We start from the raw sequence: 19,882 nt of genomic DNA, 5'->3' as shown, positions 1-19,882 counted from the left end.
GTTGCTATGCTGGTTGTGGTCGAGATCTGGTCACGGAGTTGAATTAACGTGGAGTCTTTGGTGGCTGAAGTGTTTGTTTAGAAACTTCATTGTTGAACTGAGGGTATTGAGAAAGCGCCAGTAAGTGCTTGTTCTTAGGATGGTCCTGGTGTGCATGGTGATGACTTGGCTCTAATTCCCGTGACAAATTGAAATGTATTGCATCCACTGTAGCAGGCTGCGTGTTGTCTTTTGTAGTTGTTACAAATCATGTTGGTCTGCCCTTCGGGTATTTGTTGAATTGATGTTCACAAAATATTTCGCCACAGTGTAGAATATATTTTGAAAAAAAAGAATCTGTACTTTTGTCTGTAAGTGTAACATAATTGATTTTTTTTTTTCAACTCACTTGCAAAACAAGATTTATCCCTGTAAATAAATTGTAAACTATTTCATCAACACTTTGCTCATTGCCATCAGCAAATAGATCTTCAAACAATCAAAAAAGCACGCCTTACTTGGAATGCTGTCCGTTATGGTTCTCTCGATGGGGAAACAAAAATCCAAAACATGTTTTAGAGAAGCAAATCGAGTATACATTAGATTTAAGGAGAATAACGAACATGTAATTTCTTGAACTTTTTCGAGAAATGGGAAAAAAATATTGTAATGATATAACAACACCAAAGAGTTGTTTTATGAGTTAGAAAGGTATTCAGTGAGTTAGTATAAGTCAGTGAAACAGTGTTGTAAGCTGATTACTGAGTTTACAAGTGTTTTAGAGAGCTTTTGGTTTGTATTATAGGTACAAAAGAAAATTTAACGAGTAGGTAACAGTATAGTTATTTTTGGTTGTTATGCCTATCTCTTGATCTTTTAACTTGTGATAGAATAAATAAAATGCTTTTAGTTTATTTAAATTGAGTAGATTTTGCAGTATTACTGTATAATTGTTGAAAAATCTACCCAACAATAGAAATATTTAAAATGGTATATTTAACGCATTGTTCTTATTTAACTTAATATTTAAAGATGTGATCAAGAAAATAATACTAAAACTTTACTCTTACTGATAAAGTATTCAGTTTTATGATGTTATAATACATATACGCATTTTTTTGGACCATTCACGAAAACAATAATTTCTTTAGATACCTGAAGAACATTTTTAAGCATTTTATGTACAGTTTTAACGGATTATAAATTTGTATTCAGTTGCACAAAACTTCAACTAAATGTTTTGCATTCTTTTATTCTAGGTTTTTACACACGTAAACCTGTGGCTATCCAATCTAGTTCAAAGGATAATGTCACTTCTATATTCGATGTTGACGATTGTGTCCAACTATCGCATACTACAAGTACAAAACGTAACCAAATATTAACTATTCAAACTGATATTTCATCCTCACTCTCTCACAAATCTGTATTTTCTCATAGTAATATTTTGAGACCTAATCCTAAAACTGAAACTCAACTGCCCAAACAAACTACCACCACATCTGTACCTACATCACCCTTGTCTTACCCACTTACTTCTTCAGGTGATCATGTTCAACATTTTTATTCTAATAATCAGTTCGAAAATTCTATTAATGAGGTCTTATCCTCATGGCCTATCCAATCTTTGATTTCTTGTGATCACAATAATAGTGTACCACAAACCTTTATGTCGGAAAACAAAGTCCAAGTTTTACTAGAAAATAAAGAAATGTGGAAAAAATTTGATCGGGTCGGAAATGAAATGATCCTCAGCAGAACAGGACGGTAAGTGAATGTTTACATTGTTTTTTAGTTGAAAACATTAAAAAAAACTATCAAAATTAGACTGTTATCTTGTTTAGTATAAAAACTTTACTTTAATCCAACAACAGCGAATACTTTTTAACTAAAACTTGTCCACTAAATATAAAAATGTGAACTTTAGGTGTAATTGTTTATATATCTATACTCTATAGCATTATAAACTTTTGCTTAGAGATTATTTTTAATGGCTGCAATTTTTTTTATGTAATCAAGCTTCTAATATAGTATGATGGCTTTTGATCATTTTTAACTAATTAACTTTTACTTAAACTTTAAAAACTTTTAACTGCTACGTAAGATATGCATGAAACTAAGCAATTTTATGTGTAGTCATGAGTTTTTGTATTTGTGCAGTTAGTACAACATATTTTAAACAGGTTGGCTACTCTTTTCGTTACAAAATTGCTTCAATAAGTACAAATAAAAAATATATTGCGGAACAAAAAAACTAGAACTCATTAAATACAAAATGGAACTTTTGATCGATAACATAAAAATAATTCACTTTTATTTCATTGTTTCATATCTTCCAACAGTTACTTCCATTGTATGCAAGAATTAACGAAAAAATGAATATGTTCTAACTGGTACAAATTTACACAAAGAGTATAGGCACAGGAAAAATGACTTATTGAATAAATTTGCAAGATTTTACGGACACTAAAAAAACAAAAACACTAAGGCATTAAAAGGAACTTACTGTATTTCAACGTGTCTCATGTAAATGATAATTTGTCATCTCTTAACCAATTGTAGAATGGCATATTCTTGTTACTCATTTTACACTCCTCTACTGAATCTCCACTTCTCGTTTGGCAATGTTTGGGTTCATACGTATTCTTTTGTGACTTTGTTGCCGCGTATTTTATTTTGTTTTCCATCCAAACAGGTTAATTTGTAACTTGATTTATTCAGCTTGATTCTTCTAGGCCTTTTTGTCAGTTCAAGTTGTTTTATTGCTGCACTCGTGTTTGGTGTAAACTTTCAGTGTTGTGAATTCTGCAGTTAACGTTATCACTTTGAAAGTTGCAGGCTTCAGGTGTAGATAACCCGATGAAAGATTTATTTGGTTTCATGGTTCAGGAGATTGCACATTACATCGTCCAACTTTATCCCCGGCTTTGTTACAGCTTCCACTTCCAAGTCTTTTCTGGTTGATAAGGAATTTTCTATCTTTTCCTTCTGAATTTGCCAATAATTATCATTCTAACTTGTGGTGTTTCCTAGGTCTATGTTTTATGTTTGTACTGCTTTCTCTGACACTTACACATATTTTCTTGCTTTTAATTTTTCTTTCTCCTAATGTTTGGTTTCATGCCAGCCATTTAACCTCATAGTTACATGAGTTACAATTGCCGTGCCTACCAAGTGGGATTTTTTTGCCAATATCTGAGAACCGCCTTTTCCTTCACAATTTCTTCATTTAATGGAAGTTTAGTTCACTACGCCCTCTCAACTCGGTCACTTCATATTAATGAAGTTCTTTTCCTTGAGCGAGATGATTTGGTCTTCCATGACATCACTGGTTTTCAGAAAGTATTTCTTGAATGATAAAACCCTTAACCTCTCTCTCTATCCCAATTTCCCTTCCTCCTCCGCTACGAGATAATCTGCATTAGTGGCTAGATAATGACCATACCTTGGCGGGTGAGCTGCTTCTTTTCATGGGCATGGGAAGTATATGTTAATCCCAACAACACTTTGGGCCAGTGTCTGCAGATTTCAGTGCTTTGCATATTGCTGTTCTTGAACTTCTGTCTGTGTATTGGACATTAGGTCAGTTCCTTCTCCTTGCCAGACATTATTTGGGAATGGGTTCTTCAAATAATTCTATGGCAGTGACATCTACCATCCACTGAAAGAGGCAAATGGTTCCAAGATCTGCGTTTTGGTTATTGAATCTCTTCTACTGGGGCCATGCACATCATGTTTACGTTATTACATGTCCTATGCAATGTGACTTTCAACTGGTTGTGAACCATTGAATTGGTATTAAATTCCCTTGTTTTCAAGGCTCTTTTCCATCAGTGGGATTTTCCATGTGTGGATACCTTTGCTAGAGCCTACATGCAAAGTTCTCTCTTGTTTGGTTGCCTGTAATTCATTCACTGGTTTTAGCAGTTGATGCTTTCAGCCTGGATTAGTCCCAGAAATACCTTTTGATCTCATCTATCCAATGACTTTATTGGATGACTTCTTGTGCACTCTACTTCTTGTCTAGTCCTCCTAATTGCTCCCTATTTATACGAGATCAAGGTTGACTGCTATTTCATCCCCTGTCCTTTGTCTTCTTCTATTTTCCTTCTTCACTGACATTTATCATATGTTATATATCCCACCCTCCATATTCTTCATGCCTACCTCTTGTCATGTCTTTGGCGTGGCAGTCTCGTTTCACATATCGAGTGAGTCACTTCCTTATCACCTACCTCCATCCATCTATTTTACATTTCCCCCCAGAATTTGTTCCAGTTGTCTTTCCATAAAATCCTACACCTGTTTCCCATGCTTATCATCGTCATTTATTGGGAGATATTCTGCATTCTCGCATGTGAACCATTACCTGTGTGTTCATCTCCCACTGTCTACTTCATGTCGTGGTTTTCTCTTTGTTGGGATTTCGTCTACCACCTGTGGCTATTTTTCACACTTAAGTGCATACACACTGGCGTTGAGCTGTTTAAATTAGAGTTACCCTTTTTATTGGGAGCCCTCATTCTACTTTTGCATGAAATTCGGTTCTGAGTAAGTGAGCCAATTACTATAAGTTCTCACACGAGTTTGGATTATCTATCTTTGTCTTTTAATTGCACCGTCTGTGTCTTGGTTTATAGTAGTGGTGTCTGAGAGTGTTCAGGTTCTATCCTTAGCTGCCCCTCATTACTGTCTTTGGATGGTTCCAGCCTATGCCACAGTTGGATTAATTTATTCCATGCAGTAGACATAATTTCAATACCAGATGACAATTCCCAAATGACTAGAACAGTGACTCTCGTAACATGCCCAAAAATAGATGTAGGTTTTAATCCCCAATTCTTGGGTTTGAGTGTAGTATGATCCTTATTCTACACTCACGTGGATGTTGGTACCCTTTAAGAAGAGTTTAGATGTAGTTGGCTTAGTAAGTACAGTGTGCTCCGGCCAAGCCACCTGACACCTCACAACCGCATCAGAACTGGCATTGCACCCTTCTTCTAATCTTCCTATCTATTTCTCTCGCTGTTAGGAGTACTTTCAGGGGTACTTCTGTTGTTACCTCGTACCAGACACTCCTCCTTCTCAAAGTAAGATTCTAGTTTATCTTGTGGGAAGAGGTAAGTATCGTATCGGAAGTTACAATTTTCCTATACTAAAAAATGTATTTCTAAAAGGTACTTACCTCCTTTTACGCTTCCCACCCTTCCTTCCCACTTCTCTAGTGCCCAAATCTTCTGCCAAACGTAAAAGTAAAAGTGAAGGTTCGGTAGAAGATTGTAGAGGAAGTCACATGAATCATGTGAGCATGTCATGCTACTATTAAAGAGATGGCGCGTGATAATTTACATGAGAGACATGTTGGAACATAGCAATTCCAGGAAGGGGGATGAGCGTGGTTTATGGTGTACGGAAAATGTCTCGTATAGAGGGCAGCACTGAACAAAAATAGTTAATCTTGTAAGACAAGTAAGTACCCTAATGGAATTTATATTAAAAATACATTTTCGGTATAGCAGAAATTATACCTTTTTGAAAATAAAAACTCTTAAATCCTTGTTATAGCATGTTCATAACTTAATTTTCATCACTACAGTAAGATTACTCAAAGGAAAGTACAATTACTTTGTAAAACATCACTTTCTATATTGTTATGTAATTACTTTGAATTATATGGTATGCTTAAGGCTTATTATTTCATATGGTAAAACTGTAGTAGGTTTTAACGAGCCGTTTTTGCATATAAAAATCGATATTGAATCAGTTGATTTTCTCATGCAATTGTTACTCATTACGTTTATTTATAGTTAAATACTGTAAACATGTGCCTTGTAACATTTTTACGTCGGCAAAAGGGAGGTTTGACGATTGCAATTAGTAGCTTGGGTAAATATTTGCATATTTTATTGCAACTTAAACTAACAATTTGTTCAACAAGTACATTGAAATTCAGAAAGAAGCCATAAAACATTATATGTAGATTAATTTATTTAAATTGAGTTACAACTAGTTTTGTTTCACAATCTTTCCTGACATATGCAAACATATCTGAATACCGTTAAATCAAATTCAATTTAAAAAAAAAAAATTGAGCTGAGAACAAAAGGTAACAAATGGAATCATGATCTCAGTATATATTATATTAGTCAGATATAAAATTTTAATTTAATGGTGATAGAATTATTAATTTATACAATGTATTTTAGTAACAACCTGATAAGTTTGTTACACAATTAAAAGCTGTTCAACAGGTTCATTTAACAAAGCAGTGTCTTGTACACTAACAACTAATCACTTATATAGAATAAAAGTGTTGGTTTACTTCAGATGTATCAAATGAATGTTGAAAATTTTCACGTGATTTTTAAGTAGTAACTACTATTTCTAGCCGAATGTTTCCTTCAGTAAAGGTCCGAGTGTATGGGCTAGAACCAACTATGTACTACTTTGTGTTACTGGATATTGTTCCAAAGGATAATCATCGTTATACATTTGCTGGTCGACAATGGCTAGCTCGAGGCCCAGCTGGTCTGCCATTAACACCTCGGCTGTACATACATCCCGACTGCCCTACTTCCGGCTCTCAGCTAATGAAACAATCAGTCAGCTTTCATAAGGTGAAGCTAACTAATAACGTTTTACAACATGAAGGGCATGTGAGTATATCTATTTCGGAGACTAGTCTCATATTGTTGGAAAAGTCAGAAATTACTATTCATTACCGATGTAATTATGAATGTTGGAACAAATTTTAGGTGTAAAAAAAAATAATTGCAAGAGCTATGGATAAACTATGAAATGTAGGTTTTAAAGTGACCAAAAATGAAATAATTAAACATAACGTAAACTAGTTAACACAATTTTAATAACTAATTAAACTGCTTCTTATACTCTCCACCCTCAATAAAATCATTCAACCACCTATTAAATTTTTAACGTGAAAGAAAAAGTTTTTAAGAATTAATAATTATTTCTTTTATACATTCCATTTTAAAAACATTCGTAACAGTTAAATAGTCTAATATTAATGCTATGTTTTTCATTTCATATGTATTGTACAATAATTAATTCATTTTGTGTTTTTTTTAATAAATGTTTGATATTTCTTAAGGGTTTTGAAGGAAGTTAATTGTTGGATACATGATTCATCTGCTACTACACTTTTGTAAGTTCTTGAATAGTAAGCAGGTGTCAGGACAGAAGTGGATAATGTTACCCCTCATTGCAAGGAAGGTGATTAAAAATTATAGACCATTTAGTTTTACCTCTGGCAGTGGGAAAAGTTTTTGTAAGTCTGATCACAATCAGCATGGTTTACCAGGGGAAAATATTTCTTAGTAATTTTTGACATTCTTTGAAAACGTTACTGCTTACCTAGATGAGGATAAGGTGTGGAATCTGTTTATTTGGATTTTCAGAACTTGACAAAGTGCTATATAAAAGCTTGTTAAAAATGACTTCATGGATAAAAGCAGAGGACTGGTATAAATGAAATGTAATCAATCTGATTTAATCCAAGAATTGGGATACCCCAGGGCAAAGTGTTAGGATCAGTCGATTTTTTTTTTTTCTTTTCATATCAACGACAAACAAGTAAGATATCAACATCAACGACAAACAGGGAAGAATGGTCAATAAGTTATTAAAATTGTTGTTGATGGCTGAGGTCTTCTGTGTTGCTAGCTTTGAAGATGCTACTGCTGCATTACAAAAGGATATAGATCTTTTGTGGAGTTGGTTTAATAAATGGCAGAGGCTTTTAGTTATAATAAATATAAGATGATGCATGTTAGTTTTTCATAATGTGAATTATAAGTAAAATTTTGCTGATAATAACTTTCACAGAGTTAATAGAAAGAAAGATCTTGGTATTCTTGTTGATCAGTTACTTAAGCAATACAGTTTGTGTACTGTTGCTAGTGGTAGGGAAAATAGGCCATATTTGGAGTGTTGTGGTTGTTGTTCTACTTTTTAATGAAAAACGAACATTGAATTATTGGAAATGGTTCAGAGAATGGCTACTAGGATGACTCCAAGAATGGAAATATTAATATCACTGAAATAATTTATTTTAAAAAAAGAAGAGATATAGGGAATATGATTGAGGTATATTTAAGAGTGTTAAAAGAATGTATTTCACAGTGCAGTTTTTATGTAACACTTTTTGGTGTAACTATTTATACAGATTTACTTGAATTCAATGCACAAATACGTTGCTCGAGTTCATATTGTTGCTGGAAGTGACATTCTTAAGATACCCCTTACTTGTTTCAACACATTTTCCTTTCCGGAGACAACTTTTGTTGCTGTAACGGCTTATCAGAATGAACTAGTAAGTTCATGATCCAATTAACATTAAATTTGTTTCCGTAGATAAATGCTTATTATCTCTTAGTTTTTTCAGCCACTAATACATTGGACAGATTATAGTTATTTGTTTTAAGGTTTCATTAATGAATAGATTTAAATATTTAATGAGATCTGTTGGAATTATTTACAAGAAATTGTGTATTGACTAGAAGTGATAATTAAAATTTTCGCAACAAACCTCTTAGAGATGACTTATCCAAATTCAGAGTTAAATATAAGGAGTAGTGCTTGTTAGATTTGAGACTTCTTGACTCTGAACAAAATTACAAAAAAAGTGTACAATATTATTTACATTAAAACAAACCATTGAAGAAAAGTGATAGATTGGATTTTGGAAGTACTGAAAAGTTTTTTTTTTCTTTCAACAGGTGGTAAAACTGAAAGTTGACAATAATCCATTTGCTAAAAATTTTCGTTTTAAAAGGTAGGCTAATTATATGAAAGCCCTCAAATTCCTGTTTGAAAAACATACTGTATTAACCTTGCATGACAACTTGCAGTGGATAGTGGTAAATAAATTGTTATTACATTAAATTTAAATACAGTTTGGTAATTACTAGTACAATTTTTGTTTTAAACAATTGTCACATAAGATTAGAGTACCACATCTGCAGCAAATTTAACTATGAGTTATAAGCAAGAATCCTTGGAAATAATTAAATATATGAAATACAAAATAAGCTACATTGCCAATGAATGCAAATCCATCACCAGCAAGCCACAGCAGATATCTCAACATAAAGCATTTGCAGCCACCTTCAAAGATAGTGCTGGCAAGAAACAAGACAATAATAACTATCACTACGGACACTGCTGCTAGAAAAAATATAGTAGAGACAACATGCCAGATTCACTATAAGGATGAAATGCAATATCAATGACTAAACAGTATACAACTGATGGTCAACTCAAGTTAGCAAGTGGAGAAACAGTGCCAGTAGTGATTTGGAGCATCTGAAAAAATGTAAAGAGGTGCCAATAAATCATATGCCAGTAGATAAAGGTTATGTTGGGAACAAAAAAGTGAAGGTCCTATGAACCGCTGGGTGCAGCAGTGAGGACAGGCAAGGTATACCTTGAAGGTTCAATGAGAAAGTTTCTTATGGCAAGAATAAAGGTGGACAAATCCATAGATGAGGAATTTGAGGTAATGTTTACAAAGATACCAGTCTATGACTTAGTGATTAGAAGTGTGCAAGATAGTAGAAATTTTGAAGAACTGTATAAAAGAGACATCTGTAGCTGCCACTATACTCAATGAAAGATGAATAAGCAAGAATTCAAGCCCTTCAAATCTTACTGCAGAAACTTTGGAACAATACCCAAGATAAATGGAGCACAAAATCAAAGTGAAGAAAACCTACAGAATCAAGCAGATCTATTAAATTGGTTCTACTATGAAAGCAAATCCATCAAAGAAACTCAGTTCTTTTCTGACAAGAAGGCCAAGGACTGATGTTTCAAGGTTGGACAGAAAACCTTTGTTACGCTGCTAACAGATAATAAAACTCATCCTGCAGTGGAAAGGGCCTCTTGAGGAAATAGATAAAAAGAGAGGGACAACCAAGATCTACCATGCAAATATGTTGAAGAGGTGCTTTGAAAGGAAAGAATACACAAAGGATGTAGGTATTGAGACACAGATTGATATGGCAGTTGTAGCTGAACCAGAAGATAGTGGATTTGTTGCAGAAAATCGAGACTTACTAGATGTAAGACCACTTGATGGAGCTGAAATATACAAAGACATCAACATCAGTGAAGAACTTACTGGCAAGTGCAAGATAGTTACTAGATCTACCATCCCAGTATACAGATAGATTAGTAAAGACAGACCTCGTGCAACATGAGATCAAGATGAAGACAAGAGATTCACTCAAACCATACCAGACATCTTATATAAAGAGAAACAAAAAAAGAACAAATGTTGGAAGACAGCATGAACTGGAAACAGTCTTTATATATAGTATAAAATATGTTGTTTTATGACAAGTTTCTCTACAAGTCATACATTATGTATGCAGTTTAAATGTTGTACTAGGCTTTTGTAATACTGCTGATGTCATCTTGATGCTTCAAAGTTTTTCTTATCTGAATATTATTATCATTAGAGGGCTAGATATTTCTATACTTTTTCTGTTGCATGTTATAAATATGTGCAGATATAGAGTGCAAGAAGAAATGAAAGTGAAGTTATACTGCATAACTGTTAGTTTAGCCATAAGAGATAATATCTAAAGTTATTTTCACAGTGGTATTCTAACAATAAAGATGAAGAATAATAATCTGTGTGTCAAAAGTACTAAACTAATTGAACCCAGGTGTGTGGACTATGACAAAAGGAGACTATTACTTAAAGCTCTGGATACAACTGTGATAACCAAGTGTAACATATTTTAGTACATACACTTCAATTGTTTCCAGTATGTTATTTTGAAACAAATGGATTGTGTGCTGTCCATTTATTGTTGATATTTATCAACAAGTTACAGATACCTACTGTAAATAATCTAGTTCCCTTATATATACCTTAATGCATTTAATTACTTTGTCATTGTCATTTTTGTTACTCAGAACTGCTCTTCTCTAGTTATCATGATACTTGACACTATTCTACATTTTTTTTCCCTTAGATTACTTTGACTTGTGTTTCTTATTATTATCATTTATTACTTCAAATTGCTTTTCACTGGTATTTCAACTTATTTTACATTAGTACACAAGATTATTTTGATTAGTATTTATATTCTTATTACTATTTCAAATAGCTTTTCATTAATGTTGCATTAATGAAATCTTTCAATCTTCATTAAAAATAAAGTTAATCTTCATTGGTGTGCTACATATTCTTCATCAATAATTCATTAATATCTAGATTACTTATTATTTGTGTGTTAAAAAATTTTAAGCCTATAGCAACTTTAACTCTGGTAAGTAATCAGTGTTCTTTAAGTATTTTTCCTTAAACCCTCTAACTACCAAATGCATTTACATACAGTTTCCTGATAGTGGGATCAAACATACTGCATCACAATGAATAATTTTATGTATTATTAAATACTTTTGTTTGCTGGTATTATTTTTTGTAATTTTATGGTTTTCTTAAACAGTGTATTATTATTTGTATAGATGTGGAAAACACAAATGGATTCGAAATGTGAAGAAGAGAAAAGTAGAGGTAAGATTTTTTTATTGGAATTTTAAGAGTACCAAAAATGCCGTGGTGAAACTGAAGTAATATTACACAAGTGGGGATTTAGATGCGACTCTAAAGGCAGAAAATATTTTCCTGATGTTCAGTAGCATAACATTGGCTTGTCAGAAGGTTTATATCTGTATTAAAATTGTGTATTAGAGATGTATTCCATTTTCCACAATACAACAAAAATTAATACTGATATTTAAATGATAAAGGTGGGGTGAAGTAAATATTACAACTGAGAATTACAGCTGACTACCAAATTACTTTACAGGTAGTATTAGGTATAGCATAATTTTCATATACTATATTAAGTTGAATATATAATGAAACACCATTATTTGCTCCCTTTTAACCCTTTCACTGTCGGTCACAGGTCAAAGGCCATGTCATTGCAATTGTTGATTTGCATTCAAAATCTTATCGAGCTACTATTTTATGAACTTATCAATAAGTTCAGGACCAAATGTAAATTGTAATTCAAATTTTAATATTGTATATGAGTTAATTTTTTAATGTTTAGAGTAAATATTAAAAGAACACATTTAAATATAGCTTTTAGTGAGTCATGTAGTATCTTGAATGTATCAGTTTAAAATTAAATGTTTGTAATGTCTTAATACTAAATCTATAGTTTTGTACAAATTAGGAACTCAAATTACTAATATTGAAAAGCTAGAATATAAAATATGAGCCTAATATCTTTTTATTTTGCTGAGATATGACTTATGTACTGAATCAAACACTGGACCAGTTCACCTCTATACATTTTTGGAAACAGTCCCTTATATGCTTACGACAATATATGGCATGTGAATAACCAAATAACACATTAGAGTGTCAGAATGGTTTTCTAAGCCTTTTTTGATCTGTGAAATAGCTACCACATTCTTTTAATCCTAAATTTCAAGGAAGTAGGTTATGTCTTTATCTACTCGAAGTTTCATTTATTTTTTTTTTAATATCTAAATACATTTTAGTAACTAAGCATAATAAATCATAGTGGAATTCTATAGTATTAATAATGCAGGCTCATTCCAAAGGCAAACCATTATGTTGGAAAAATGAAATTGTCTTAAATGAAGATGACTCTACCTTGCAAAAGTCGTTTTCATCATAATATATCTAAAAAAAAAAAAAAAGACATCAATTTTCTTAACAGCCTTGTACATCTCAATTATATACTCTGTATCTCTATTCGTTTTCAAGAGGAAAAACAATTGCAGAGATTGTAAACTGCCCTTGTATGACAATATTTCCATCCCATCTTTGTAGCCCTCCTCTGAATCCTCTCCAACAGTTCAATATCCTTCCTAAGATCAGGAGCCACATGTAATCTAATCAGTGACCTCTGTAATGGAATTATAACATTTTTGGATTTTTATTCAGTATTTCTGCAGAAGTAGCCTAAAATTCTAAATGCTTTACTACTAGTAACAGCATGCTGTTTAGGTAGCTTAAGAGAATAACAACACTGCACAACAAAGTTTTTGCTTCTTGATTTTTGGCTGTTGATCACGAAAATCACATCCAAGTTTGCCCATCATGTACTGTTTCATTGAAATCTTCAGTTTCACCAGGACATTGCTACAATGTAAAAACGATATCAGGGCAACTGTATTCCGTCAATGCTTGCTAACTACTGTTGGACACTGCAATGTGATGCACTGAACATTGAATACAAACGAAAATCAGGAGCAAAACACTTTTAATTATGTTGAACTAAATAGTGTATTTGAAACATAAACACAATTAAATATGTTATTGCCGGTAAACAGTGAACTGTCTAGTTCCTACATGATGCAGCAAAACCAAAACTATATTTGTGCATACCCACCAGGTACCTGTCACATTCAGCAAAAACTTTCTTCCTTTCTTCCTGCATTGTAGTAATCTCTAGTAAGACTGTGTTCCCATAAGAGTGACAAGATATAATCTACATGATGAAATGAATTTCTAACAGGAAATATATATTATGAAGTAAATCCAAGCACATTGAACCTGACTGAGTTAAAGAGACTGAATACAAATTATTTCTTTGGGTTTTGTATTGTATCTTATACAAAAACAGTATGTATGTATTTTTGGACATAGAATAACACTTATAATGAAGACCACTGTCTTCGAAAGTTATACAATTTTTTAAAAATCTGTTCCATACTGAGAAAATATATCATACATACACAAACAAAAAAATACCATATTCTCCCATAGAACTTGTCTTCCAACATTACTTATTATTAATTCCCATTGAAATATAAGGAAAGCCACAGCCTTGAGACATCACCCAATCTACCAGTGGAAAAATATCTGTTTACTTTTGTATAGTATGTACAACTTTGCAAAAACCTTTCCTTTTAGGAAGACAAAGGTAATATGTTGAGTAACACCAACCAAAACAGGCAGCTAAATCAAGAAGAACTTAATAACGTTCTATACCAACATTTTGTATGAAAACCAACAACATCAAAATGAATAACAAAGATTTAACATTTCCATATTAGCATTAGGGGATAGCAAATAGATGGTTTGCTTTGACACAGTACCACCTTAAAATGTCCTCATTATTTAGTTTCTTATACTATTATACTCATAACATTTAGCTCTTAGTAGAAATAAGAAATTTAAATATTGTGGATTACTGATTTTTTTTATTTTCTTTTTACCTGTAGAGCCATTGGGAAAAAAAACAAAATTGGAAAGTTTTGAAACTCATTGCAGCAATGGATTTGAGCCTGAAAACTACCAATCGGGATTAACGAAAATGTCACATTCAGTCATCCCTATGAATTTGAAACTAAGCGACAGTACAATAAACAAAATGAAAAATGGAAGTTTTGCATCAGGGCTACAAAATTCACTGACATCTCTCAACACTGGTACAGATACTGCAATAACGTTGCATGGTCCACCTTCGTCTGTTGACACTAGGACAGAGACTACAAGACTGGGAAATTGTAAGAAAACTTCTACAGACACCTTGTTACCTCCTTCAGTTGAAATGACTTCCCCTCTGATGGCTACAAACCATTACAGGCAATTACTTATGTCATTACCCTTTGAGAGAAATGACTACTTTTCTTTATCATTTAATCCACATGTTAGTCAGTTCATTCCTTTTAATTCAGCTGTGATGACTTCATACTTTGGACTAAAACCTTTCTCTATACCAGCCTTCAGTGGTCCCTAGCCTATATCATTTGTGAAAGGTCTTTCCAATCACTATAATCTTTTCTCAAGTCAGAAGCTCAACATCTGTCCTACAGTATGGAACTTAGAAGCCTAAGCTGTTGACCAGGAAAAAAACAATCAGATGTAACACTATGACAAATGCAGATAGACTCAATAGCTTACAATCAGAGTAATACCAAAAGTTAAATGGTGTAATTGTAGTTAAAAAAAAAATCAAAAAAAATCTATGTATGAAATGTTAGATACAACCTTCTTTACATCAGAAAGCTTATCTGCATGAAAAGTGTTTAGGTTCTCAAAGATAACAATCCTGAAATTACAACTTAAAAAGTATATAACTTTGTAATATGTACAAGTCTGAGGGTAGAAATTAGTGTGTTTATTTCTATAATATTTCAAACTAGGCTTAGCTTTTACTTTTTACTGATATTTAAAAAATAGTATTCCAAACTGACAGTACTGTTGAATAATCACCTTATGAAGAACAATTTCTTGTGAGGTTTGTGGTACCCCAAAGCTTTTAAAAACTCCTTAAAAACAAGCTATTAAACATAATTAGTAAAATGGTTTATTTCTTATGTTTATTGATAACTGACAGTTATGAATACAAATTAGTGATTGATCAGCTTTCTTCAACAGGAAGAGAATACTTTCCTAATTATTATGATTTTTTTCAAGAAATACATGGTCATAGTGTATATGATGCAAATTAATTATCATAAATATCAGTCTTCAGATTATATATTTTAAAAATGAATAACTCGTTGATTACCATTATTACATTGTTACAGTTTCTTACTACTTGTCTTAGCATAATCTCTAATCTTAGCATTGTCTTTAATCATAAAAGGGAACTTTGTTATAAATAGATAAACATCCACATCTTCTACTGGCCTTTCATAAGTAGGATATAAATGTGTCTCTCTTAAAATCTGACTGGCCAAAGTATTCACAGTCATAAGTAGCAGGTTTGTGTCTTTTATTCTGTTTATATACAGTGATTAATTCTGTATCTATTATAAACAAAAATCGAAGTTCTTACAATATTCTGTTTGAGATATTGGGCATGATTTATCATTATTGTACAAAAATACTGCATTCGGGTGTAAATAGTGTTGTTGATTATTTCGCTTATAGTGAAAAATAGATTTTTGCTAACAATAAATCACTTTAATAATTTTCTGTGATTTTTCACAAAAATACAAATTGTATTAAATTGGTTTATGTAATTGTAAAGTATACATAAAAAATATTTTCATGTTTTCATGAAAATGTTACCCCTTGAAGAAATGCAACCTAGAAAACAAACTAAGGTTATCAAATGAAGATTAATATGTGGTACGAATGACTGGTTTTACATATTTTGTTCAATAATGAGAACTATTTTGTGGGTGGAGTAAACACAATTTAACATACCCCTCCCCCAAGAATGCCATCTTTTAAAGAAGGAAAGTAAAATTTATCTGTGATTCCCAACCATTCAGTATGATCTGCCATGCCACTCTGAAGGGGATAACTGTCTGTATGTCCACCTTTCACATCTATAATTTTTGACTACATGAAGGCCCTCAGATGAATTTTATGTGAAGTGAGTATTTTGTCTGACCCTACCCATTAATAATTCTCAAGGTGTGTTACAACTGTATCTATTCCTTTCACACCTATAGTGTTTGACATATTAAGGTATTCAAGGGAGTCTCATAGATGGGTTAAGATTTGGTGTTGAAAGGGTACATTTTTTCTCTTTATCCCCTTTTATACTTATAGTTTTAGACCAATCATGGCATGTATCCATATGGGCCTACTAGGGAGTAACTTTTGAAACTCCCGTATTTCTCACATTTACTAATTTTTAACAAACGCTGGTATCGTAATTTAAACAAACACTGATACCCTAAAAGCCTCCAGGGGAGTGAAATGGGATCAATATTCAGATCTTGCTCCTTGTATTGAAGGAGTTAGTACATGTGTATGTACATATCTGACATTTATAATATCAGAAATATTTATTATTGTACTTTTCAGTTAAATCAAGGTAAGACTAGCCATTAAACAGGGATGTACCCAACGTTTTGTTGGGGATTCAGGAACAGCTACAGTTTTTGTTAACTTATTAAACGGGAAGAAGATAGAAGCAAACGTACTTGAAATAAGTTTACTGCAACTCGGGTGACTTTTAAAAAAAGAAAATATAAATGATAGTGACAAAAACAAGGTTTCAGATGTAACTTTACAAGGTTATACTTTTAGCAGTTGTGTTACTAAATTACATTTATTTCTAAACCTCATCTTTTTGTGCCAATCTTGACAGAGGTAACACAATGCAATCCAAGTTGTTTTACCTTTTTAACTTTATAGGTATTATACATTAATATTTACACTGGGTAGGTTGAAAGGTTTAGTTTTCTGGTATTTTATTTATAGGTTTTGGATTTTTGCCATTAAAATTTCTTACTGCATTAAACAACAAAAATACTTGGTCACGTAACACGTGGAATTGTACATATTCAACTTTAAACACATTACCCAACACAGCATATGTACATGGCTGGCAAAGTTAATTTGTTGCTTTTAAAAGTATGTCTTTAAAGGGTTACAAAATTTTACCAATAACAAAAAATATTTATGAATTCCAGTTCTCATCTGCATTGCTTTCTTTTTCATTATCTGCTTTCTTACTATCTTCAAAATTCATATGTGCTTCAGGATCATTACTTTCAATACTATCCACAAGGCCAAAGGTATTAGAATAATGTCACAAAGGTCACCTTGTTGGCATAGAATTAGTATGTATGATTTACTGTTGCTGTAAACTTCACAGAAATCAGAGGTAGTCCTAGGCAAAGGTGTGACTGTGTTTTCACTCAAAACTTTTTTTGAAATTCTAGTGCTTTACACGAAAAATTCAAGAAAAAAAATCAACAAGTAATCGGAGCTAGGCAATTAGTTTGACTAATCAATCTGACTACCTATGAGCATCATGATATTTCTTTACTTAGTGTACTGTAAAATATTTGATTAATTGAAATTATGATTAATGATCTGGAAATAATAATTTTAATGTCTTTAATTATTCCAATTATCATAGTGAACAAATTATTGCAATTATGATATTTTGTTACATTCCATTAATTCAAAGTCATTGGGTTTAACTGATAGTGTCATGATGTCACTTACAAGAATAATCAATTAAGCAAAATTTATTATTACTGTTTACAATTATTTCAAACATCCAAATTACTAAAATATTTTCACTATTTCTTATTTTTAGCTAAAGATTATTTAACTTAATCAGTTACTAGCATATCTCAAAAAACAAAATCAGTTCATTTGTGTTTCCAATTAATATTTTCCAGTTATTCCAACTATCCAAGTCTAATGTGAGAATAAACTGATTAGTTTAATGCAGCAGTTATCCCAAACCCATTTCACATTATTCAAAACCTTATCTTATAAATGTCAGATTTTTACAATGAAATATGGAAAAAGAATTTTAAAATATTGGTAAAAATTAAAATGCATACATAAAACAACTAGTGGAAAAGAATGACGGTTCCCACTTCTGTTAGTCATCCCAAGTGTGATAACTTTTCAGAAGGAATAACAAACTGTTAGGAATATGTTTCATAAACTTGTTAACCTTAACTTACATGATTATGCCATTTAGTCTACAGGATGCTGACTAAACATATTAAGGATTGACAGAGAAATAATACATTTTGTTGGCATTATGTGTGGCTTGCCACTGAACATTTGAACTTCAGTGTCCACATGAATATGTGAAGATATTGTAAACAACCATGACAGACAGGCCTAGTATTGTGCACTATCAACTAGAAAGGGCTACTAAATGGCAAAATATATAGCATAATAAGAGAGCAATTGGATATGAATGTGATATCATCAAACTGCACATTAACCCCTTGTCTTTGACTGGACTAATCTACATCTCGTCATAAGTACGGTAGTAGGAATGTGCAATACAAATTAAAATGTCAAACACTGCAAACAGCATGTATACAAAACTATACACATTACATAAGCTGTTGAGTAATATGTACACTAACTGCAGAGTAAGAAACTATCAAACCACTTAAGAATTTCAGTAGAATAATACCAAATTTTACAAAATCATGAATTTGCCAATCTCACTCACTGATTAACATTGTTGAAAAGGCATAGCTGTTTCCTGTTTTCCATCTTATGCAAATCTAAATGCACATAATTAAATTACACTATTTTGACCAAAAGCATTTCATTTAGTTTTCTTTAAACTTTTGGTAATAATAATAATAACCATTTTGAAATACTACTAACAAGTTAACAATACACTAGTTACCATATTCCATGATTATGAGCATGCTCTGTGAATTGTCAAGTAACAACTCACCTTTATATAATGTGCAAGTACACAACTGCTAACACACATGTACTATATGATCAGCATGCAACTGTACCAGCTAGATAAAAAAAAGTAAACTACATAGATTTTCTACTTCTAGATTCTAACTATAACAAATAAAAGTAGTTTTCAGTCCTATACATCTAACTCAAGGGTTTCTTATTGGACGAATCAATTCCATTATGACAGTATAAGGATGAATGGTATCATTACCAAAGTCTGACATAGCTTTGCTCAGGCACTCTGCATTGAAAACAAGAACAATAAGTTGTATAACTGATCTTTGTATTGTTTTCAATCCAAGAGTGGCCTGTTGGCATCTAAGGTTATACTTGAAACTGCAATTTTTAAAGTATGCATTTCAGAGTAACAAAGTAAGAGTAAAGGAGAAAATTTTATGATGGTAATCTTGAAAGGTCTTTGTCCCAGCTAAGTTTAAAGTAAAATGATAAGTAGGAATAGGTGAAATGATGGCCATACCCATTTTGAGGTTGTTCAACAATCACCAGGTGTTATAATGTAAACCCATAGCCCTACCTTGTTGCCTACTGTTTTGTGCTCCCATTTCTACTACCTAATCTTTTTAAAAATGTTTTCTCCCGTTACCTAGTAATTGAGTTTTTGCTCAGCTGTGAGCTACAGTGGCCCTTTCATGTATGCATACACATAGAACAAGACCTGCTTGTTTCTTGATTGAACCTAAAAAAAAAGGTAAATAATGAGAAGAAAAAGAGATGACA

The 19,882-nt window shown here is 32.2% G+C and overlaps 2 protein-coding genes across 2 annotated transcripts in view; both read left to right on the top strand.

The window, feature by feature from the left end:
* The window catches only part of LOC143225164 (T-box transcription factor TBX20-like), a 32,833-nt gene extending 23,209 nt beyond the window's left edge, over positions 1 to 9,624 (top strand). The window contains exons 4-7 of the mRNA XM_076454114.1: positions 1,239 to 1,746; positions 6,368 to 6,635; positions 8,165 to 8,311; positions 8,718 to 9,624. Coding sequence (XP_076310229.1) covers positions 1,239 to 1,746; positions 6,368 to 6,635; positions 8,165 to 8,311; positions 8,718 to 8,777 — 983 coding nt within the window. The 3' untranslated portion in view covers positions 8,778 to 9,624. The remainder of the gene's footprint in view (positions 1 to 1,238; positions 1,747 to 6,367; positions 6,636 to 8,164; positions 8,312 to 8,717) is intronic.
* Positions 9,625 to 11,479: 1,855 nt separating this feature from the next.
* LOC143225160 (uncharacterized) lies at positions 11,480 to 15,946 on the top strand. The gene is made up of 2 exons (XM_076454106.1): positions 11,480 to 11,527; positions 14,221 to 15,946. Exons 1-2 carry the CDS (start codon positions 11,494 to 11,496, stop codon positions 14,736 to 14,738), a joined length of 552 nt encoding a protein of 183 aa, XP_076310221.1. The 5' UTR covers positions 11,480 to 11,493; the 3' UTR covers positions 14,739 to 15,946.
* The last annotated feature ends 3,936 nt before the right edge of the window (positions 15,947 to 19,882 follow it).

The sequence above is a fragment of the Tachypleus tridentatus genome, chromosome 1 (assembly GCF_004210375.1).
Source record: "Tachypleus tridentatus isolate NWPU-2018 chromosome 1, ASM421037v1, whole genome shotgun sequence".
In the NCBI taxonomy this organism is placed as follows: Eukaryota; Metazoa; Arthropoda; class Merostomata; order Xiphosura; family Limulidae; genus Tachypleus; species Tachypleus tridentatus.
Note: the sequence above shows the minus strand (reverse complement) of the source record. Positions and strands in the feature narration are given on the sequence as shown.